This window comes from Polypterus senegalus, chromosome 18, assembly GCF_016835505.1.
Source record: "Polypterus senegalus isolate Bchr_013 chromosome 18, ASM1683550v1, whole genome shotgun sequence".
NCBI classification, from domain to species: domain Eukaryota; kingdom Metazoa; phylum Chordata; class Cladistia; order Polypteriformes; family Polypteridae; genus Polypterus; species Polypterus senegalus.
In genome coordinates, this window is record NC_053171.1 from 75,880,218 (window position 1) to 75,905,045 (window position 24,828).

The 24,828-nt window shown below is 39.9% G+C and overlaps 1 protein-coding gene across 1 annotated transcript in view; it reads right to left on the reverse strand.

Annotated features, from left to right (window-relative positions):
• Window positions 1–153: 153 nt before the first annotated feature.
• LOC120518417 (Fc receptor-like protein 5) overlaps window positions 154–24,828 on the reverse strand; it is a 41,075-nt gene continuing 16,400 nt past the window's right edge. The window contains exons 6-10 of the mRNA XM_039741200.1: window positions 24,092–24,370; window positions 17,645–17,923; window positions 11,164–11,439; window positions 2,166–2,240; window positions 154–176 (exon numbers count right to left, since the gene is read on the reverse strand). Of these exons, the coding sequence (XP_039597134.1) occupies window positions 154–176; window positions 2,166–2,240; window positions 11,164–11,439; window positions 17,645–17,923; window positions 24,092–24,370 (932 nt within the window). The remainder of the gene's footprint in view (window positions 177–2,165; window positions 2,241–11,163; window positions 11,440–17,644; window positions 17,924–24,091; window positions 24,371–24,828) is intronic.

Here is a 24,828-nt window from a genome sequence, read left to right on the forward strand (position 1 = left end):
GGGTGGACGGTGGCACAATGAAGCATAAAACAGATGTACTGTAAAATAATGCAAAGTATTCGTAAATGAGAAAAGATAGATCTGAACTGCTGTATTGACTTCTAAAGTAAGAAATACTGAATTGGTAAATAACTGTGAGATTAAATGTTGTTCTTACAGAGAGTCTAAAAAGATGTCTAAAGATGGGCAAAAGTCCAAACCAGAAAGAAAAAGACAAAATTTGAAGTAAAAAAAAATAAAATACTATACTTAATTCCTGAATATCTAAAGATCCTTTCTCGATTTAAGTAAATGTTTTTTAAAGGTTTTATCCATAAGTTTGCATGTTAAGCATACTGTGTCATCATCTTAAATACTGACTGCATGGTCACTCCTCATGATGTTGGCAAGCAACATCACTGCTGTGCACAACTTGGACCACCTCTGTGAAAATTAGTGTGCAATGGTGCTGCTTTTGACGAAACTCCACATCAAAATGGAGCCTCAATGACATCGCCATCATAGCAATAAAATTAAGTAACAGCAGTAGAAATTAAACGTTCACATGCAAGCATTTTCAAAAATAGATAAATTATGATAATCCGTACAAAATTATATGACAACTATTGTATGCTACTTGTGAGTAAGATTGTGTTTAACATTTTAATGGTGGCAATCGTGCTTTTTAGTTATCCAGGAATTGCTTGTTTGGTTATGTTTACAACTGCCAGGTGGTTTTGTTTATCTTGTGTGTACAAAAGATAACATTAAGTCTGTACTTGCAGTTACTGTATATATACATATAGTACATTTTCTTATTTGGACACTATATTCTAATGTGGCACCGTCCTCATCAGCATTATGATTTAGAAGCTTTTCTGAATTTTCAAGTTATTGTTTTACACTAAGTGCTATTTTATCCTACTGTATACAACATTATTATACCATCCATCCATCCATTTCCTAACCCGCTGAATCTGAATACAGGGTCACGGGGGTCTGCTGGAGCCAATCCCAGCCAACACAGGGCACAAGGCAGGAACCAATCCTGGGCAGGGTGCCAACCTACCGCAGGACACACACGAACACACCCACACACCAAGCACACACTAGGGCCAATTTAGAATCGCCAATCCACGTAACTTGCATGTCTTTGGATTGGGGGAGGAAACCGGAGCGCCCGGAGGAAACCCACGCAGACACGGGGAGAACATGCAAACTCCACACAGGGAGGACCCGGGAAGCGAACCCGGGTCTCCTAACTGCGAGGCAGCAGCACTACCACTGTGCCACCGTGCCGCCCTACATTATTATACCAGTTTTTACATTTTCTAGTAATATTTATAGTTTACGCCTGACAACTAGTCACATTTACATGTCAGCCCTTTCTGAAAATTGCCATTTCTGCAGTCACCCTCATATATATTTCTGTGCATTCCTGGTTTTTGAAATATCCTTCAAATTATAACTTTTATACATTTCGTGTAATACAGTTTAGTCTACAGGTTGCTAGATGGCACCCTTTTAATATAAAAAGATGAAGTGCATTTTTTTCACATATACAGTAAATCAGGGTATCATTTACAGTTTAGTAAAAATGCATCATTAGGCTCATTATTCAGATTTGCACTGTAATGTAAAAGTTACTGCATTTTTTATTATTTTTTTTGAATAAGGAACAGCAGTAACCAGAAATAGTTTATGATTATATTTTAATTTTGGTCAGTCCTGTTTTCTCCTGGTTCATATCCACTGACACCTTTTAAGTAGTATATTGTTTTTATTTTTACAAAGTGATATTCAGTATGTGCATCACCTCAGTATACTTGACAGTTTCACTAGTAAAATTCACGTATTTTTTTTACAAGTAAAGCACCGATAGCTTGAATTTTGCTCTGAAACAGTTGTTATGATTATGTTTCTTTGTAATTTTAAGAATCTTATAATTTTATTCCAGGGATTTTATAATCTTAAATTGTGAAAAGTGTTGAATATCCATTCATCCCATCCATTATCCAATCCCAACTACAGGGTCACGGGGGTCTGCTGGAGTCAATTTGTGTCAGTTTGTGCTGTATTTTTGATTGTGCATTGTTCAGTCTCTCTCAAGCATGACGATAGAGACTCTGCTTTTTGCCCTCTTAAGCGCATGTATTTCCAAGAAGAATGACCTTCTTCAGAGGCACATCTCAAAGTAAAACTATGTCCAGCAAATATCTGTGTGTGTGGTGGTTCCAGGTTTAGTTTGACTTCCGGCAGTTCTGTAGAAAAGTGAGATTTGTAAAGTGAGTGTGGTATAAATTATTCTACAAGGACACCATTATAATTCATGTAAAGAAGACACTTTCAAGGAGTCAATCCCAGCCAACATAGGACGTAAGGCAGGAAAAACCCTGGGCAGGGTGCCAGCCCACCACAGGTGTTGAATATAGTTCCACTTTCATTTTCTACTGTTCTTTTGATTTAGTTATTTTACATGTTTATTAAGTTTCGGAAAACCTCACTATAATATCTTGTTGTTTTAATGAAACCCGCAGTTGCTATGACACAAGTACCCTTTAGTCCATAGGGCATGTCCCAGAAATTGTGCCAGATGACATCATTGGTGCACCACATTTTAAGCTGGCATTACATTTTCTGCGGTGGGAGTCAGGAGGCTTGGAGGTGAAGTCTTTGGTGTGGGCGTCCTGGAAAGCAAGGAGTCCAAGTCTCAGGCCTGGGATGAGTGCCAGACCGAAGCCAGGATCGGGAGGACTCCAGACCTGTGTGTGTGTGAGAGAGGGCAGCTCACCTGTTGCAAAGCCCAACCAGGAGAAGCAGGTGAGACACTAACGCTAGTGTAGAAAAGCACCGGGCTTATTGATTTTAGAAGACTGCTTCCAGCATCATTTGAACCTCGTTGTTTTTAAGGATTGTTGTACTATTGTGTTTTTAACCTCCACATTTTCTTTTAACGGATTATTTATTTATTGAACTGTTGAATCACTGTATTTTGTGGACACTTTGGTTGTTTTTTTTGTTGACTGTTTTAAATAAAAGCACTTTGCACCTTTTTACATCATCCCCTTGTTCAAATGTTATTGCCTCACTGTCTAGCTCACCTCGGTTATAACTATCAATGGTGTTGGGTTCAAGGGCTCCCTAACAGCAATGGGAGCATGGAGCAGAACCCACATCGTCACACTCACAATTAACAGCTCATTACTTAACTTCAGATCAGTAGAAAATAATAAATTTTATGATTAATTGCTATTTTTGTTTTGGTGTCCTGATATCAATTCCTAAAATCCTGAGGACTGATCTTCTTAATTTATGCATTTTCATTCTGGCTTTGTAAAATTCTTTGCTGACTTTTACATGTATAGGTCCTTTTAACCTGTAGGTGGTGCTAGTTTTCCTCTCATGTGTGGTTTCTACAGACCAACTAAATTAGGTAAACTTAATAAAAACAACCATTGAAGCCTAAAAACAATGGTGTATGGTGGCTCTCAGGAAGCAGATCTTTCAAGCCATTAAGCAAATGTCTTCGAGCATTTAGATATATAAAAACAGATTGATGAAGAGGAACTGGACAAAAGTAACTTTACTTGCAAAGTGCACAATACAAGAACTAAATATTGTGGAAATATAACAAATCTCAATGGTCATTTACTGTGGCAATATCCGCACATTTTGAAGTCTCAGACAGAGCCAGCAGATCCAAAAGTCTCAGCTTAAGTCTGCATTTGCTTGCAAACTTCAGCCTAATTCCCTTTGTGCTAGAAAGATGAGGAATCAGTTGCAATTTTAATTTGCAAAAATATGCTGCTGCTCAGTGTCATAAAAACAATGACTTCCAATTCTTGATTAGGGAACCACATTATGTTGTACCATCGCAAAAACACATTAGTTAAGTGGCAATTCTGAGGCTATATCAAGATGTGAAGAAAAAAATATTGCAGTTTCAATCAAGAAAGTAGAGCAAGTGGACTTAACCTGTGACAGCTGAATGTCAAGAGCACCAAATTGATTTGTCACCTCAGACAGGGTGCCCTGTGTCACTAACCCTAACTCTAACCCTAACCCTAATTTGTCGATTGAGGTATTAAACAAGTGGGACCTCAAAGAGAAAGACTCAGCCATCAGAAAGTATAATGCGTAGCAGACTGGCTGGGATGCCTTTGCAAAGGAAGAACTGGGGAGAGAGCGTGCTCAGAGCATTGTCTCCCTGGAACACTAGATGGCAGACCCCATGGGTTGCTGTGGAATCACAAAAGTGGTAGGAGATGGAGTTCGGCACAGCCCTGCCACCGGCGGGTACTTGCAGGGGTTGTAGAACCCTACGTCGTTGGGCTTCCACCTCACCTAGAAGTGCTTCCAGACCACGCTAACGGGCCACCAGAAGTACTGCTGGGAACTACATAAAAACAGCAAGCTGCCACTGCTCCGGGAGCCAGAGTTGAAAGGAAGAAGGCAATGTTTCCCAGAGGAAGTGTATAGTCGAAAGGAGAGACAAAGAAAGAGAAAAGGAAGACACAGAGAGTAAAAGAAAGCAAATTGCTGAGTGCCTTATTTCATTGTGTTTGGAGCTTTTGTACCGTGTGCAAGCGGGAGACATTTGGGAAGAGTTTCCCACAGCTCAATAAAAGCCTTGTGTGTGACTGAACTTGTGTCTGCAACTGTCCGTGTTGGGTGTTGGGGAGCTGAGTGCCCCCTTCTGGCCACAAATGCTGCTAATGCGGTTCATGCCGTCATACTGATTCAGCTGCTGCAAGTTGGCTGCTTTGCCTAGACAATGAACATGGCCTTACAAATCTCTGCAAAAATTCCAGCTGTCACATAATGGCTTGGACAAAGGGGAGGATGTATCAATAACTTATTCCACTGGAACACAACAGCCAATCACATGTACAAAGAGAAACACAAACTATTAAATCTGCCATAACACAAGTCACTGATTGATGCAGTCACCCAACAGAACTCTTTAAATGCTGGAAAGATTTTTAGAGCAGCAACTGCCAATCTCCACTGCACTTCTGTCACCTGAAGCAACAAAGATATTTACACTCTGGCAGAAGCTAAAACAACAGTGACGGCCATCACACTAGTTATATCTGAAAGGGGTTCCCCCACCATATTGTATATGTCAGGGGTGGCCAACTCTGAACCAGGACAGACACTGTGGCCGCAGGTTTTTGTTTTCACCCAGTTGCTTAATTAGAAGCCAATCCTCGCCAATAACAGATCTCATTTAATTTCATGGCTTGTTACGTTTTAACTCTACCATGTGAGTTCATTTAAAATCATAGGTGGTTTTCCTTTCTAATGATACATGTATCATCCAAGTGATCTGAAGCCTAACACGTAAGAGTAATTTTCAGTTCTTCACTTCCTCTTCATTTCCTTCTGAGTACTTAAACCAAATAGTGAATGATGAATACACATGAGTGGAAATGGAGACAAGTTAGATGGATTACTGCTGGCTTCTTTGAGATTTGGAAATCTATTGCTAATAAGGATCGGTTAAAACAATGAACACAGCCATTAAAGACTAAAATAAGATATCAAGGGTTTAAAATTTTAACAAGTGAGACAACTAAAATGAACCAGAAAAATGTCACTTGAGCAAAAAGTGCTTCATCAGCATTGAATGATTTCTCATGAAGCAATTGGATCTGGAACAAAAACCTGAAGCCTCTGCAGACCTCCAGGACCGACGTTGCTCAACCCTCAGTCTTAAATAGCAAATAAATGAAATGACATTAATTAGAAGCAAAAACTAAATTAAGAAAATGGTTAGGATAAAAACCTGTAGCCACAGTGGCTCTCCAGGATGGGAGTGGCCACCCCTGCTATATGTCATTGGGTCTCTGTAGGTTCGACTATTAAATGAAATGTGTGGGACCCCCAGTGACTACAAGTTATTAAAGTACCTCAACTCTGCTGTGCTTGAAAACTTCATGATAAGGTTTGCATACTGACATTTTATTTAGACTACATTAAAATAGAAAGTTTAGCTCCTGTTACAGGTTGCTCAATTCCAGGGGGGTGTGTTATGCATATTAAATGTAAAATGCTCATATTATTGCAATGTAACACTGGTGCCACTGTAAGTGCCCAAAAAAGGATCTAAATCTGCTAAGTAGTTCTCTTGTGGAAAGCGTACAGACATACAGACAGACAGATGTTGGATTTTATATATATATATATGTATATATATATAGAGAGAGAGGTATATAACACTAGTTTGGAGTACATGTTCTCACATAGCAAAGAACCCTAAGGTTTAGGGTTAGTATTAAAAGCAAAGCATCTTGCACAAGATTACAAGGGTTGATGTGGAAAACAAGGAAAAGAAATAAAGATGTACGGATGCCAAGACTTTTTACTGGTGGATCTGTTCTAAGAATTTTATAACACAGTGTTGGTGTGGTTACTGCAGTTTGAAAGCTGACTTCAAAATGTAGGAAGCCTAATGTTGCACATGGTAAACTGTGTCACGTCAAGACATTGGTATTTACGTGTATTGCCATATTAATTTATTAACTAAACTATTAACTATTAAACTAAACTATTAGCTAAACAAGGTTCCTCATTAAGCATGGCAATAGGGATGTTCCTTATTGGAGCTCACAGAAAGAGAGAACAAAATGGGAAGTTAAACTGATGCTAAAATTAAACACATTACAACATGATTTAAATAGAGACAAGAGTTTTTTGATCAGCTATGAGGATTATTTATGTCTCTCTGATTGATCCACATTGTATGGAAAGCTATTCAAAAACCTGAGAAGGCTCTGCTGGATAGTTATCATCAGACCTTGACTTTGTTCTCCTTCCGTACTAAATGAATCTTAGGCTGCAGAGGTCTGTTAATCTTGTTATATTGGAGATGACCTGTGTAATGGTTTTCTAATGCCATCTCTGTCCTGGGGCCTCATGCATAACGCCATGTGTAGAATTCGCACTATAACATGACGTAAGCACAAAAGCCGAAATGTGCTTACGCACAGAAAAATCCATCTGCAGGAATCTGTGCGTACTCCAACTTCCACGTTCTTCCGCTACATAAATCCCGGTCAGCGTGAAAAGTAACGCTCTTGCATGCGCCTCCTGTTCCACCCCCAACTCCTCCCAGAATTACGCCTCTATGAATATGCAAATCAATATAAATCGCCCTTAAGCTCAGCCTTCTGTGAAAAGACAATGGGAAAAGCACGGGGGAAAATATAAGAATTTCAGCGAATACCAAGTGGAGGCGAAGGAAAAATAATATTTGTTGATTTAAACAGTGGTATAATCAACAAGAGGAAGTTGATCGAGTGACAGAGTGTCGGAGAAACTCGAAAGCTCAAGTTCACAAAGTCACACAGTGCCCAAAATAAAAAAGAAGTCACATATCAAAGGAAAGTGAAAAGGGGAGTCGTAGCCCAACGTCTCAGTGTCAAATGAAAGCTTATTAGGGTACAGAGAAAAAAAAAATAGGCACACAGTGGGGAAGAAAGCAGGAAATGTCAACTTTAATCTTGAAATTTCCACTTTAATCACGTAGTTTATTTTGTCATTAAAGTAGAACATCATAAACTTTATCTTAAAATCGATGAATTTACTAGTTTCTCAAATCCCATCGTAACTAAAGTAACATGTTAAATGCTTTGTTTTGTATTTGATCTTCTTTGTGCTCTGTATATGAATCACTACGTGGTTCTTAAACCGGCTTTCTCTTCCACCGACAGGACACAGAATCCATTACATTCGTGTTATTACAGCTTTCTGAATAATTAAAATACTGAGATGTATACGTGATATCTTTTTCATGATGATAGGAATGAAAGCATGTTATTAAACATGGGAACACGGTGGCGGTACTGTCTCTTTCAAACGTATAACCTCTAATTCCTGTCCTTACTTTTCTTTCTCCAAATACCCAATCGCCACACAATCAGCTCTGTAATAGACTTTAAGCCATCTGTAAGCTTACAACGACTATTCTTCAAAACTTTTAAGGAACATTGAAATATCTTTGTAGTACGTGTTTAATTATTCTATCCATCTATCCTTCCAGCATACAGCAATCAATCAGGATCAATCTGTGAACTACCTAGCGCTGCAGCACCATGTCCTCACATGTTTAATTATTAACAATAAAGATTATTTAAATGAAGTTAGTTTTATCTGTATAATATAATCAACATATTTTGCTGCATTTCATCTTAAAAATGATATCGTCATCATATGTAAATACGCGCTTTATAAAGTGGCACAGGTTGTGCAATATTATAACTGTAGTGCAAGTTTACAGTGAGGTGATTGTACTTATAAGTACAAGCAGTTCTACAAGGAGCACTTGATGGACTGATTGACTGTGTTTAAAGTTCTTGGGATGAAACTGTTTCTGAACCGCGAGGTCCGTACAGGAAAGACTCTGAAGCGTTTTGCCGTGGCTGAGGCAGCGTGTGCTTGATGCTGTACATCGATAATTCTCTTTCTGCTGTGATTTCCCTCTCAGATACAGTGGTATAAATACTCCGAGTGGTGCAGTAAGAGTAATATGGAAAAAGATGATCCGCTGTGGCAACCCCTAATGGGAGCAGCTGAAAGAAGAAAAAGATGGTGCAGTGAGAGTAACAACGCTAAAGCAGTTATGGTATTTGGAATACTATGGCTATTCTCTGGACCATTATATTGTTACAAGTTAATTACAATCAGATGCATTACACTAATAAACAATATGCAGTTAGTTTCAGTGTATTTATAAAGCTGTGTCAGGAATGCGCATCTAAGAAAGAAAGAAAGTGTAACCACACAGGAACAGTAGCACTGCTTTGACGCTGGGTGCCGCCGGTCTGCAAAACCGAGCGGAGAACTTGCGTACGACAGGGTATGAGGTACCGTGGAAATGTGCGTGGCTTTACGCCAAGTTTAGGTTGTATACATTGCGATTTGAACGTGGAAACGTTCTTATGCAACATTTCTGCGCGTACGCACTATTTATACATGAGGCCCCTGGTGTCTACTGTATATTAAAACAGGGAACTCCAGTCTCTGTATTACATTTTGCCTGAAGAAGATGCCTGAGTTGCCTCGAAAGCTTGCATATTGTAATCTGTTCAGTTAGCCAATAAAAGGTGTCATTTTGCTTGACTTCTCACTAACTAAACAAGGATATTTATTATCTAGAGGAATGTTATACTGTTGTAATGATATAAATGTTATAATGATACAGTATAATGATTAAATGATTAATGATAATTAATAATAATAAAAATATATTTCCCTTTGAAATGCATTCTATTTATCACTTCAAGCACAATAATTCTGGAACACTCGTCTCATGTCTGTCTATGTAGCTTCAACAGTGGCCACTCTTAATTTTTCTTTACTTACATTATAATCTTTTTTTACCTGTAAATGCCTATTCTCCAGTTTACACTTCTGTTCATATTTTTTTATTTTTTGATATCCTCAAGAATGCCAAATGAACAAAGGGCACCTGCAGCCCTCAAGCAAAATGACTTTATTCTATGATGTGCTTCACTCACACACCAACTCCCCAGAAGTGCCCTCTGCACGCCCAAAAAAACAATAACTGACAACCCCCGAAATAATAAAGAGCACATACAGGAAATGATCTACTGTTACACCCACACGTGATTGCCCCCTAGTGACAACCCCCTACAGTCCTCCTTAATAATACTACAGTCTCACACTAAAATCTACTCCAGTCAGTTCAGATTTACTTTGGTCGACTCTTTTGTTTCTTTGTCTTTCTTTGTGTGTCGGACAATCTTTTATTTTATCTAGTTACTTTGAATTGTACTCTTTTTAGCTTTGTGAAGTAAGCTTTGTGAGTTGTACTATGTAAAATAAAGAGTGAATAATTTATTGATTTTGTTCTGAAACTAAATTGTCTTTAATTGGTTTGTACCTCTTCTTCACACTTCTTGATATTTATTTGATTTCATTAAGCCAGTGGTTAAGTAGGAAAAATAAAGGCATAGCACATTCACGAATATTTAAGCAGAGAGATTATAGTTGATTATCTGAAGTCAGAATATTTTGCTTTCAGCATTTCACTTCTAATACCGAGTTGGTGTTCTAGCTACTTGTCTCTGTTTACTGTAACATGCATCAATTCCTTGCGTCCATTGTAGTGATTCTTCCAATATAAGTTTATTTTTCCAGAGAGCACTGAGGCAGAAGGGGTCTGTCTAATGCAGTGGTTCTCAAACTGTGGGGCGGGCCCCCCTAGGGGGGTGCGAAGTAACAAAAAGGGGAGGTGAAGATGTGAAAAAAAGAAAACAAGAATCGAAAATATGAAAAATACATCTATTGAAACCAAAACAAATTAACTTAAACTACATTCTGATACTAGAAAAATAAATATAGAGTTAGATAAATGTCGATAAAAAATAAGTAGGTATAATAAAATATGCATCTATGATATATCATTTATTAAAAAAGAACAAATTGGTATTAGTGGGCTCCTTTCAAAAAAACATTAGTGGGGCGCGATTAAAACTGTTATAAAAACTCGGATCGCAAACACTTAAAGGTTGAGAAACGCTGGTCTAATGTATGAGATTTGGACTTTCTTGTTTAATATTAGTATTATTGCTGTTGTTGATGTAGCTGGTATTTATCTTCTTTAATACTATCCTCTGCATTTCCTGCTAGTTACTGGCCAAAATGTATTAAAGTTACCAAAAGAGAAAATATGATGGTTGAAAAATGCTAGCTAGATAACTAGATAGATAGATGTGAAAGGCACTATATAACAGATAGACAGTGTCACACTCATGCAATTGGGAGACAGCTTGAGGGTTCATCTAGGTGTAATTTCACCCCATGCTGAGGGTTGGTGCTGTTACTTAATGCTCCTCCACCTCCTGCAGATTGGACAACCGTTTGTTCCAGTGATGTCCGGGTTACTGTATCCCGGCCCCACCACTTCTAGTTTGGCTTCTTCTTAAGGGGCAGTGCCGCCATCTTGACTCTAGTTGCTGTTTGAACTCATGTCTGAAAAGACCTAATGTGCTTCATTGTTTGTTTTTAATTATTTTGTTCCATCCAATTATACAGGGTTTGCCAACACTTTATATTTGTCCTTCTGTTTTTTTACAACAGATAGATAGATAGATAGATAGATAGATAGATAGATAGATAGATAGATAGATAGATAGATAGATAGATGTAATGACTCACCTGATATGTTTAAACTAACAAAATTACTTGTTTGGGAATAGACAGGAGGGTCTCCCCTCTTTCCTCGACACCAGTACCGGCCCTCGTCAGACACAGTAACTCGAGTGATGTTGCAGTTGTCATTACACGGCAGAGGAGTGTCATCACCATCTTTGAACCATTGATATTTCCAGTCATCACGTTTAGAGTCAACTTGACACACCAGACTCACAGTCTCCATTGTAAATATATACTCCCAAGGAGGTATAAGGGTCAGAACAGGTTTGGGGTTGCTCCCTGAAAAATAAAGATGAATATAATGGTCAAACATTAACATTAAGGGAATGAAAATATTGAAAATGTATCTGCAAATACATTGAAATATACATCTAAACTTATCAAAATATTGGGTGGCAGGTTAATTTAGTGGATAGTGCTACTGCTTATTGGGTTTGATTCATGGATCAGTGTGGTCCATATGGAGTCTGCATGTTCTCCACATGTCTTTATGGGTTTTCCTCTATGCTAACTGATTTTCCGCCACATGTTGATTAAGTGAACCAGTGATATAAATTCACCTTGTATGTCTGGGCCCTGTCATGGACCATCATCCTGTCTAGAATTGTTTCCTGCATTGCACCCCATTGCTGCTGGAATTAAGAAGGTTTGACAATGTTTTGTTATATCTGTTGTGAAATATGAGGTGTGGGTATGTCTAATAACCTTGTGGAACTCCTAAAAGCCTAAAATTCAAATTCAAAAGTCTGTTATGTTATATTGTTAGAAGTCATACATCATTGGGCTTGCAAGAACACATTAACAATCGAAAGACAGCTCTTCACAGAATGGGGGAAAGCAACTGTTTGTAAGCATTTCACAGGCTAGAACGGTGCTAAATGCTTCAATGGCAGCCCATCCAGCAGCCAGCAGGAAAGGAAGCACACCCATTGAAAGAAGTGAAATTTGAAATACATGGCAGAGAGTTATGCAGAAGAGAATACTGTACTGTAAATACAAGTCGTAAACAGACATTAGACTTGATGTTAGGCTTGACTTGATCTCCGTGATGCTGAAGAGCAGAAGATGAAGAAGACTGCTGATACCAAAAGCATTCACTAATCATTTACCCTCAAAATCACCTGCTTAATCCTTCATTTCTTTTAACTAACTAGAGATACGGTGCCTGTCTGTGGCAGAGTGACAAATTGGATCACAGCACACAATTATCTTAAATTTTATGGTGAAAGAGCCTTCTTGGCATTGTACGCACAGTGTCTAAGTACACGTCTCATGAAAGGTGCATGTTTCTGTGTGATGCTAACTAGAAGTACAAGGTGGAATGGCATTTGATTGCAGATTACACATCTGTGTACAATAGGAATTTCCACCTAAGATATGCATGTTCTAACTGATGTCATTCTACATTGCTAATTTGCAGTACGGTATATTCCACAGAGCCTTTTATAATCTGAAAGTCGTCAACACAGGCAGTGTCTGGGGGCCCTGTCCCCTGGGGCTCACTATACAAAGAGAGAGGAAGTTAGGAGTATGCACTGATACAACGAATTGCCACACCTGCCACATGACAAACCCAGATTAGGACCCGAGTGCATCACACTAGCTCAGATGGAGAGGAACAGTGTGAGGTTTTCTATGGTGGCTGGAGTGCCAATTCTGCCGCCAATCCCCAGTATTTTCCCTACAGTTTGGAGGGCCTATATGCAGGGCTGGATGCAGTTTAACATCATACCCAGGATGGAGCAATTGCAGGTTATGAGCCTTGCTCAAGGACCCAACAAAGTAGAGTCACTTTTTGGCGTTTATGGCATTTGAACCGGGAATCTTCCAATTGCAAATCCTTAGCCTCAGAGCCACCACTCTGCCCACTATACAAAAACACAGGGAGAATAATTGACAAAATTCACAAAGAAAGACAAAGAAAAACGAGTGCTAAATAAGAAAATACTAATGTCAATACAGTCCAGAAATAAAACAAAAACATTTAATTACATAAAACAAAAAAGAATTCATGAATAATGCTAAAATAAACAGATAATCAGTAAATAACCTAAAACCAGGGATGAAACCCAGGTCAAGCATAACACCCATGATGCCTCTGCAGGCCTGAGCTGTCAAAAGTTCCTAAATGCTCGACTATCCAGCAGTTTATCATTTGCTAGTTCCCTTCATTAAGCAACCCAGTGACGCTCACCAAGTCAGAGCCTGTGTGCTGCTCCTTGCATTTGCTATCTTGCTATTCTTCCCTTTCATCACCCTTGAATATTTAAACTGGTTCCATATTTTAATCACATCTTATTTCCCATATACAGTATGCTATATATTCATACCACTTATTTTATGTAATACTTCTCAGAAGATTACTGTCTTGTGAGTGTTTTGCTGCTTTGAGTTCTCAATTGGCGCTTTTCCACTGCATAGTACGGCACGACACGGTTCAGTTCAGCTCACTTTTGGGGCGTTTTCCACTGGGAACAGTAACTGGTACCTGGTCCTTTTTTTAGTATCACCTCAGCCGAGGTTCCAAGCGCACCGAACCGTTACCAAAACGTGACGTGTAAACTCTGCTGGTCACTGATTGGCCGGAGAAAATCGTCATTACTGCGTCACTGGCTATTCTTTTCTTTAAAGGTACACACACGCGGAAGTTTGTGTCGCGTCTCTCCATCGCTGGACGCAGTTTGTTGTATAAGTGATTGAATGCTTCTTCAGACATTCGAAAGTTCTCCAGCCACTGAGTGTTTGTAAAACCGGGAACAATCACATCCCACCACTCTGAAGCACGGTTAAATGTCCAAACAGATGGTCTGTTGCGGCGACTTTTTTGCAAAATGTGGAAGATCTGTAATATACAGAATCAGCATTTTAATGTTACACTGGCAGTTAAGTTCATTTTATGCTTTGCAACAGTGATAAAAGTTAGCTAGTGATGTGCTTTTTTTAGATGCTTACCCATGCGCGTCGTCGAGCTAAAGTGTTGTCGTTGTCTGCGTGTTGTTGTAAAAGTTCCATGGTGTCACGGCAGTAGAGGCGGCGCAACTATAACGACACGTGAATAATCCCACCCACTCTAAAGCGGTACTAAACTGCAGTCGAAACGCAAACCGAGCCGAACTGAGCCGAACCTACGAACCGTACTATGCAGTGGAAAAGCGCCTAAAAAGTATCCCCATGACGTCTCCATTTCTTCACAATAGACTAAGCTCCCACCTTGCATTTAAGACGTGAACCAAATTAGAGAACACAGAAAAACACAAATCAAATGGAAACTTGAAAAAGAAAATGCAAAAGGGAAACCAAAAGGAGACAATGGGCTTAACCAAAAAAGATTTTAAGCCAATCAGTGACTGCTCCAGTAAGATAGCGAAACAACTTCAACTTGAAGTGCTATATGCTAATTATGTACAGAAAATTCACTATGGGGGCAAGTCTAAGAAGTGACCCCCACAGATATCTGCAGTCTTAAAAAATGATGTTGACTTGACTTAAAAACAAGCATGGCAGCTCTATTTGTTTATAGTATGATTTTTCCATAATGCTCTTTCCATTGTTATTTTTAACTTTCCATGGTATTCCTGTTTAGACTAATGTCTTACCACTGTTTTGTGCTTCTTTTGTTTGTTCAATAAATTCTTTAATATTTCTTGAACAGGCAGCATGGTGGCACAGTGGTAGTGCTGCTGCCTTGCAGTAAGGAGACCTGGGTTCGCTTCCTGGTTCCTCCCTGCGTGGAGTTTGCATGTTCTCCCCGTGTCTGCATGGGTTTCCTCCGGGTGCCCCGGTTTCCTCCCACAGTCCAAAGACATGCAGGTTAGGTGCATTGGCGATCCTGTTGTTTCTAGTCTGTGGTGGGTGTGTGTGCCCTGCCTGGGGTTTGTTTCCTGTGTTGGCTGGGATTGGCTCCAGCAGACCCCCCTGACCCTGTAGTTAGGATATAGCGGGTTGGATAATGGATGGATTTCTAGAATAATATTTTGCTTTTGTCCTTCCCCCAGGGGTTTATGATTATCCTCTCCCTTGACAGGCATTTTTAAGTATAGCTGGAGTTAGGCAGCTAGTTTGCTGAGGTCTCCAGAACTCTCACTGTGCCCGACTTTGTCTTTGACTTTCTCTTTTACAGTTTTATTCTTTTCTGCTGTCAACAGGCCGAAGTTCAAAAATTAATTAACAGACAAGTATTGTTGGTTTCCATTTATGTTAGTGAGTTTCTACTTTGTTTTCTGTGTGTTTTAACAAATCTGTGTATTTATATGTACTAATTCTGTATTTAGTATTTGATATAACCTGTACTTGCATTTTACCTCTGAATCTTTTCACAGTGCTCTGTGCCTGCACTCTGTGAAAAGTGATATACAGAGATAAGTTGTTTCATATTGTATTTTTAACTTTTAAAATCCCGAGTCCCAATCTGGGCGTGTGCAGGTCTTGAAGCCTGTAATTTGAGTTAGGGGCCACGCTGCCAGTTGAGGCCCTTTTCTGCAGCAGATCAATGGAGTCTTGGGCTGGGTTAGGTGTTATTTGGGCACTATCGACCTGTTTTGCCATTTTGAGCTGTGGATTTACAGTTCTAAATTTTGGTGAATACATTATGTGCAAATTCAGAATTTCTAAATTATTCAAATTCCATTGGTTTAAATTATATTGAAGTTGTGTATTTCGATTTATTTTATCATGTATTTTGTTTTCTGTGACTTCATCTTTAGGCACCACTATCAGGTTTATCATTTCGCTTCCAGTAAACATATGACAATAATCAGCATGCTATGTATCCCTTGGTGGACTGTAACAAATCCTTCCCTAGAGATAGTAAGATTTAAAAGGGTTAGGGACAAGTTTCAATTTAATATTGCCCTTGCTTTTTCCCTTGACCTCCTTTGTTTGTTTTGACCCTTGAATCTGATGCTTCAATTTTCTTTTGATTTTTTCGTTTTGACCTTGGCATCTCCTTGATTGTCTATTCTCTTCCCGTTTCGTGATTATCCCTAAGTCTGTTCTTATCACACTCACTTACCATCGCCCTTAACAATATTTTGATGGCATTCATTTATTTATAAAGTTTACTAGATAAGATAACATGAAAAATCTAAAAATTTTGTGATTGTGGGTAACCTATTATATACAATAAATTGATTTGATCAAATGTATTTTCCACATGTGTAACAGTAGGAATATCTCTCCACACACATAATGCTGCCACAGAGGCCAAAAGTATAACAAATGGTGATTTTATTTCTCTAATCATACAAAGCAGGAACACAATGTACAAACAATTCTGCTGCCACTTATTCTACCTACACATATTCTGAACCCCTTTTTGATGGTGGGGTGTCTTGCTCACCTGCTCACTTCTTAACCACCACAAAGCTCTTTATTTCACATGTCCACTTTCTCTTTCTCTCTCACAGACTCTGCTCCAACCCTCATTTCAACCCTAAGATCACTGAGCCTGCAGACTTGAGGCGGCCCAGAAGTCGTTCATGGTGTCATTTCCAGCCAAGCCCTAGAGACAAGCCTTACCCAAAGTTTGAAGTTCTTCTTTTGTTATGGGCAACATAATTTCTCATTATGGTTTCTATTATGTTGTCCCTTTAGTTATCTTTAATAGGAAAGACATGTCAGTTTGCTTCTAGGGTCCCCGCCTTAAACAGGTAACATGACCCGATCTTTTTCCATTCAGGAATTGTGTGCTGCCACATAAAGGTAAAGGAGTTATGACTGGCCTCCTTCTAGTCTACTTGTATGTCGTCATGACTGATATGCTAGTTTTAGATTTAAATGCCAACATGCATGGTAGATGAATAGCATTATGGCTTGAGAATGATCGTGTTTTCATGGAACACAGTTGGTGATATCACACTGATGAAATTACTAAAGCCTTCTTTACATTATGTTTCTTTTAATTGATCACCCAAGTTATTAGACAGTGTCACACACGTGCGTTTGGGAGGCAGCTAGAGGGCCTAAATAATAGTAGTACCACACCAGACCAGGGGGTGGTGAGCTGCACTAACTTTCTCTCTCTGTCCTCTGCAGACTATCCACGGGAAATCCCACTTGGTGCTGGCCCCATAGATGACATCACTTTCGGTTCCGGGCTCATAGATGACGGTGCCATCACTTTCAGTCCCCAAAGACGTCACCTTCGGTCCCTGTCCAGATGACTTCACTTCCTGTCATGGCCTTTAAAGCCACCATCTTGTCAAACCAAAATCAATTCTGTTTTGGAATTCAACCTGACCACAACTCATCAAAACTTAACCTTTTGCAGCCAGGGCACAATATATTGGTGGCTGCCCCAAACCTTTTTTGATGTACCTGTGTCTTTCTTATCACAACAGGCATGTATTATTTTATTAAAACTTGGGTTTGCAAGAAAGATTCAATAAGTGCAAAAACAATATCACTGCATAACAAGCCAATAAAATTAAAAAAGAAACTTTTCCACAATAAATAGTGCAAGGAAGACAAAAATATGTAGGCTTACCTTTTACTGTCAACTGAACACTGTTGCTGGTCTTCTTAATGTTCGTCCCTGTGACATCCACCTCACATGTATATTTTCCAATGTCCGTCTCACTAGTTTTAAAAATTTGAATGCGATTCTGTTTTGAATCATGATGTAATGTACCCTCATCCTTAAGAAAACTATAATTGAGTTGTGTTTCCCATTTTGTGCTAGTTGACTGACACTGAAGAATCACAGGATCCCCGTCAAAAACTGAAGTGGCAGGAATGATTGTCAGAACAGGGTCAGTGAACAACTCTGTGGGGAAAAGATGTTTATTAGTAACACATTTTCTGACATGAGTGGTTTTCAGTTAATTTAAATCTACTCTCTATATATAAAATCCTAAGCCTAAAAGTGCAACGATTTTGTGCAACGATTTTATATGATGTTTTTATGTCATGTTTTTTGTCTTGCTTTAAATCGGGCTTATTTTAAAACCTACATATATATGTTTGGTATCATTATTTTCAGCATTTATCGAACTTTAATGTGATATTGTTAGATTTTCAGATTCTTATTCCTTTTTTAAATTATAAACTAAAAAATATCAAGAACTCGCATCCTGCGAGGCCAGACTTTGTGCCAAGAGATTTAACCACACCCGGGGCTGGAAATAAAAGACAAAGAGTAGGACAGCTGCTGTACAAGCTTTTAAATGTTCGAGATGCAGATCACACGGCACAGCAGCAGCAGCAAGCCAGCAGCTGATTGAGCAAGGAGGAGGTAATAAAAAAACTGCATTTGTTTCCCATTGTATTACCGTTTAAGAGTGGGTTTTGGAGGAGCGACCGCATCTTCTTGGGCTGCATTCAGCCCCCCTCTTCACAATGTGAGTGGCAGAGACGGGAAGTGGCTAGGTCGGGTTGGGGGTTATAGAGCAAAGCGAGCAAGGGGGAACCCCCTAGTTATGACTATAAATGTATTGCTTGATCAACCTTGATTCAGCATTAAAGAAATCTTTGCTATAAGATTCTGATTACTGAGGCATAGAGACTACTATCCTGGTATGAATGGCCACAAGGCAGAAAAATCCCTAGACAAGATGACTTTACCACCCACATTTACACACAATGAACTAATGTAGACTCACCAACCTAAAAATTCTGTAAACAGAATACTATTTCTTTATTCAATTTATCAGTGCTTGGAAGGTTGATGTTGACATTAGCCAATAAATAAAATACCAAAACCTCATACTTCCATAGAGTAGCAAAATTAAAAAACTAAAAATGTTATTATAGCCTTTGCATATTTCATCCTACATAAATAAAAAAAGATTAAGACCCACAATGGAGATGGGAAGTTGTGACGTGTTGCCTGTTGGTCCCCACAGATGTTTAGTTTTCTGTAACCTTGTTGCTGCCATCATTATGTGCACTGCACTATTATGTATAACTGGTAGACACAGGAGCAAGCATTTAGGCTTTGAACTGTGGCTTGTTAGATTAGGAACTGTTATCATCTGTGGATATCACAACTGGTATGACTCAACTGGGAATATTCAGATATTAGACGAGGAATATCTTCCTAAGAGAGGTGGGCCATCTTGTGATGTTCTTATAACAACTTGAAGCTCAATGCTATTAAGAAGGTGAAAATGAGGATTGTCTTCCACCAACAAGATATATCTATCCACCTTTGCAAATTAATGGCCAGACTGTGTCTGAGGTTCAGTTGTTCAAATTCCTGGGGCCTCATGCATAACGCCATGCATAGAATTCGCACTATAACATGACGTAAGCACAAAAGCCGAAATGCAACATATAAATGGTATTTCTGCTGTTAGTGTATTTGTAATTACTTCATACTTGCTCAAATTGTACTATTTGATATCTATTATTTTATATAGGTTTTCTCATTATTGAGTTAACTTATTGAAGTTTGCAAATGTTTTGTTCAAGAAGTTGTTTTTGTGTAGTGGTTTGCACAGTGTTAGGTTAATGGTGGGATGTAATTGTGCTGTTTTGTGTTGGTAATGCCTTGTATTTCATGTTTGCACCTAACCAAAGTCAATTTTGGTATGTTTCACATGCAAGCAATAACGTGATTTTGATTCTGATAAAAGAGGAAGTCATAGTTCATAGAAAGTCAGAAGGAACTGCTGTATTTTCTTTCCCTCAGCAACATGGCTAACCGCTTTGACATCAGGCTCTGCAACCTATCGTGATGACTTTTCTAATGATCACATGGATGAACATAACTGTCAGGGAGAACCAGAGAAGATTACATGTTAAACAGAGCATGGTGCACAAATATTAATTTGCTTCAAAGAATATTTAAAAAATAAATGTTTGCATTTAATGATTCAAGACAGTTTTTAGACTGGTGTTTATATTTCATCAGCACATTGCTGAACAAACTAAACAACATTACTCTGAAATATGACTTTCTTACTTCAAGAAAATAAATGTAACCAGATAAACATGAACCGTTAGTACACTTCAATCACAAATGCTTATCACCTACTGTTCCACCCTGACCTTGGACTGTCAGGTTGTCTCTGTTTGCCAGCAGAGGCTGAAGTGTGGCAAGCTGGCAATAAAACAGGTGCAATGCTGGCTGGACTATGGAGGCAGAGCAAAAATTACAGGACTGTTTTTAATTTGTGACTAGAAAATGTTTTAAGAGAACATCATATCAAAAATAAAGTCAACATTTGGACTTTTACCTGGTGTCTGGAGTCGTGGACAGGGGTTCAAGGGAGCGAGGGCGCCCCCTATCGTTCACAGTGGCGTAGCCGGCAGGATACTCTAGCGTCAGTTGCAGAGGACCTGAAACAAATATTTCTGTGGATAACGAACCCCGAGAAGACTACGGAATCAGGAATCACCACAGCATCGCCAAAACCCGAAAAAACCGAGTCCAAAATGGGAAAGAAGAAGGGCAAGCAAAGCGACAACGCCAGCGGGAGTGCCGAGGTGCAATGGCCGACGCTCGGGAGGAGTTAAGGAGAGGCCTTACAAGTCCGGAGAAACCTCCAGGAAGCAACGATCCCTCTAAGGTACGTGCCGGGAACGACATTAAAAATCCTTTTATTGTTTCTCACCTTGTCCCATGCATGTACCTTGGAGATGACCACCTGGAGGCTCCGAGGGGAAAAGGAGACTGCCCCGAAGACGACGGCCTTCTCCTGTCGAAGCCAGAGCGCCTAGAAATCGACTTCCGCATGATGGCAGCCGACGAGGGACAAGGAGGAGCTCCGCGTCCTGCTGTTTGCACCTTCGAGCCCGAAGAAACGGACTTGGTCTTTCCGAAGGGGAAGGGGGAGGCGAGCGAGGCATCGCTCAACCCACAAGAAGGTAAGGAGGGTCGGGAAGTAGCTGATCGGGATGTCGCAAAAATATTAAAGGCAGACCGCAGTTCGCGAAGAAGGCAACTCGACCCTCTGAGAACTCCAAGTCCCAGAAGCCTCCGCGAGACCGCCAGAGCACGTGCCTGAAGCGGGCGCTCATTGGCTCCCGGTCGGCAGGTAACGCGAACAAGGAAGTGAGTGTTCTGCCGGTCGAAATGAATAATTATATAAACTTGCGGGAGCTCGAAAATTAATCGAGCCCGTGGCGAGTGTCTTGCAGGTCCTGACGACCATTGAAAAGATCGCCGGGATTTGGGAGCGCAGCCAGAGAGCCGTTGGAGAAGGTGAGGGCCTACGTGCGGCGATTTGGTGGGGAGCCTCCCGTAATGAATGATGCGGCGATACAGGTAAGCGAGACCCGTATCGTATATAATAGAGGGGCGCGGTGTGATCCGGGCCCGCGTTTAATAAGTAGCGGGTGCCAATACACGGCGTACCCTACAAGAGAGGTCGGTACGTTAACCGAAGTGGTCGGCGGAAGGGCTAATCGATCCGGGGCAGCTAGACAGTGCTGACTCCCGGAGCGAGGCAGCCCTGAAGACGCCGCGCTGGTAATTTGTAAATCAAAAGGGATGCAAACAGTAAAGGGTCTCTCTTTACTTAATAGAGAGACTCAGACTGTGGACAAGCCCCAGATTAAGCAGGAGATCCCGAAAATAAAACGGGGGTCTCCTGACAAGAAAGGGAAAGAAGCAAAAGAGAAAAAGCACCAGTAGAGGCGAAAGGGTTTCTCTCCCAGCAAAAGGGGCGGACCTAACAGTTCCTTATTGTTTTCAGTCCCGTAGGGGAAGAATACCAGGAGGACAGAGGCAGTGTTACGGGTGCCGAAGGTTGGGCCATATTTGGCGGAACTGTCCTTGGAGAGAGGGGGACAAGATGTCAATTTGGAATAATATTCCCCCTAGGTTCTCCAGGGACCAAGATGTTTGTTTTAATCAAGGCTCAACCAGGACGTCCTCTTGGAGGAAGACTTCCCTCTCGGGGCAGGCCGCCCGAATAATAATTCGTCGCTGGGGAATACTGTAATGGATGGCCGACCATTTATCCCGGCCAATACCCCCAAGCCGCCAGGTGGAGCCCTCCTTGCAGCATGGAGGTCCCCAGAAGACCAGCAGGGCATCATGGACATTGGAGTTTTTATGCAAAGCCCTGCTGGATGCCGTGGGGGCCACAGGAGGGAGCTGCAGGGAGGACCAAGGGCTTCTTCGTGCCCTGTGACCCGGAGGTTCGTCACAGGAAGAGCGACGGACTTCCGGGTTGAAGAAAAGAGCTTTTACCTGACCCGGAAGTGATTGAGGATCACATGGACTGGGGATTGAGAACACTTCCGGGTCAGAGAGTATAAAAGGACTTTGGGAACTCGCAGACAACGAGCTGAGCTGAGCTGGGTGGAAGGGTGGCAACGCGTCTGGGAGCTGGAGGATTGGTTTATTGTTTATTATTGAGTATTTGTGAATTGTATGAGTATTGTGGAGAAGAGTGTGCTTTGTGCACTGTGGGAGAAAAATAAAGTCAACATTTGGACTTTTACCTGGTGTCTGGAGTCGTGGACAGGGGTTCAAGGGAGCGAGGGCGCCCCCTATCGTTCACACTGGATACATTTTAGTCAGCTTGAGACAATATACAATGTACATTTATGTGTTTTACAATGTTTGGTTGAATTGCTCCAATGTTTTGTGTAAATTCACGAGACGATTATCTGGTCAATTGTTAAGCTTTATTCTTTATCTGAATGTCTGATTGAAAGTTCTCCTTCCCATCCTGTACCTCAAATTATCTAGGGGGTGACGTTTTTTAAAGAGTGTGCTAGAGGGTAGAAACAATGCATATAGTAGATGTTGCCAGATAGTTTCTACAATTCATTTTAAAGGAAGATTAGAAAATGGAAAGAAAAAGAGGTATTTTATAAAAATATCTGAGTGGCGCATAACAGAACAATTTGGTTGTTGGAAGATTAACTTTGAGAAGTAAATGTTCAAAGGAATTCAAAAGCATTACTGATACAGATGACGAAGACATGGCATTTATATAGCGCTTTTCAAGACCCTCAAAGTGCTTTACATAGAGAAGGGGGAGCCACTTGAACCACCACCAATGTGCAGCATCCAACTGGAGCCATTTTGCGGCAGTGCGCTCAGCACACATTACCTATGAGGTGTTGGAGAGGAGACAGAGATCCCTAAAGGTCCCATTACAGAGTTGAAAGCTTTGAAGCTGAAAACGTTGGGAGCGACGGTTACCATGCACAGGTTGACAGCAGCTAACAATAAATGCTCAAAGTCAAGCTGAAGTGCAATAATATTCACTGGAAACAATATGCTTATATTTAAAATAATCTCAAACCTGGAAATTATGTGGAACACCCCCAGTATATCTAAAACATTTAGCAGAGATGAATAGTAAAAGTAAAGTACCATTTTATCTGCTTAAACAGAGAAGTTTTTTGAGAAAAGCGTATTGCTTATTTTTCTGGTGGGGCTGTGTCTCACTGGCCGTTAACACGGAGACACCAATGGGCCTAATCCAGATTTGAAAGCATCATTAAAGTCAATTAATAACATTATTGAAGAAATCAATAGAAATGAAAGTAAACCAGAAAACAGTTTTTCATTCAAAGGATCATGGGAGTGAGGAATAAACTCTCAAGCTATGATTCTGATTGTCACAAATATTTGAATTACACAAGATTGGAGCATTTTATTAGATAGCTATACATTTATGCTCGCTGGAGCAAATGGTGTTCTTACGTTTTTATAAATTCCCTACTTATGATAATTTTCAACAGTGTGTGTTGTTGGGTCTGATTTGTGAATACTGCATTCTGTGGTCAAAGTCAAGTACTTTTTAAAATAAAACACTAATACGCCTGAATTGAAAATCAGCATTTAGGCAGACTCCAAAACAGCAACAGAAAAGAGGTAATCAGTCACTAACAGGAAATGGGATTTTGGCTCTTGTTATTAATTAATTGTCTGTTACTTTTTTGCATTTAATACTAAAATTGTCAAAAAAACGAAATATAGCTGTTTACAATGTACAATTCTGTTTTTGCACACATCTTTGGAACTTACCAGACAAGCTTAGGGTCAGAGGCTTGCTGACTGGGGTGTGCACATTCCTGTCTTCAATGAACCCCTGACACCCGTACACTCCATTGTCCGATTGTGTAGCTGCTTTAATGTTATAGGTGTCTCCATTTGTATTTACTCTCTCTTCAGAAGAAAGGAGTTTACCATCTTTCAGCCATAAATATTTGCTTACTCCCTTCACCTCACACTTCAGTGAAACACTATCACCCTCGTACAGAGTCCTGTATGCAGGCTGCCGCTTCAGCGTAGGTTTGGGGAGATCTATGGACATAAAAAAATAAACAATCAGGCTGAGGCTGAATAATCTGTTTTGTTAAATTCTTCAACCTATAATTATCATGTTGATTAATAATTTGATAATTAAAATACACTGTACTTCGGTAGGAAAAGGAACAGATTTAACTTGGTTAATTAATTTTCAATTTTGCCTTCAACAATGCCATTAATTAACTAAATAATTCAGTACAGCTCCTGCTTTATTTTGCTTAACTCACTCTGTTGTATAAGGTGGTCTTTGACCATTAGACTTATATCAAGGTACAGTAACTGAAGAACACTTGTTTTAAGAAGCAGATTAATACAATTTATTGACAAACACACAAATTATAGAATAATGATAACTGCATATGCATATATACATAAATTGATATATAAGACAGGACACAAGATGTACTAGACAGACAAATATGGAACATAAAAGAGGATGGCTGTTTATTTGC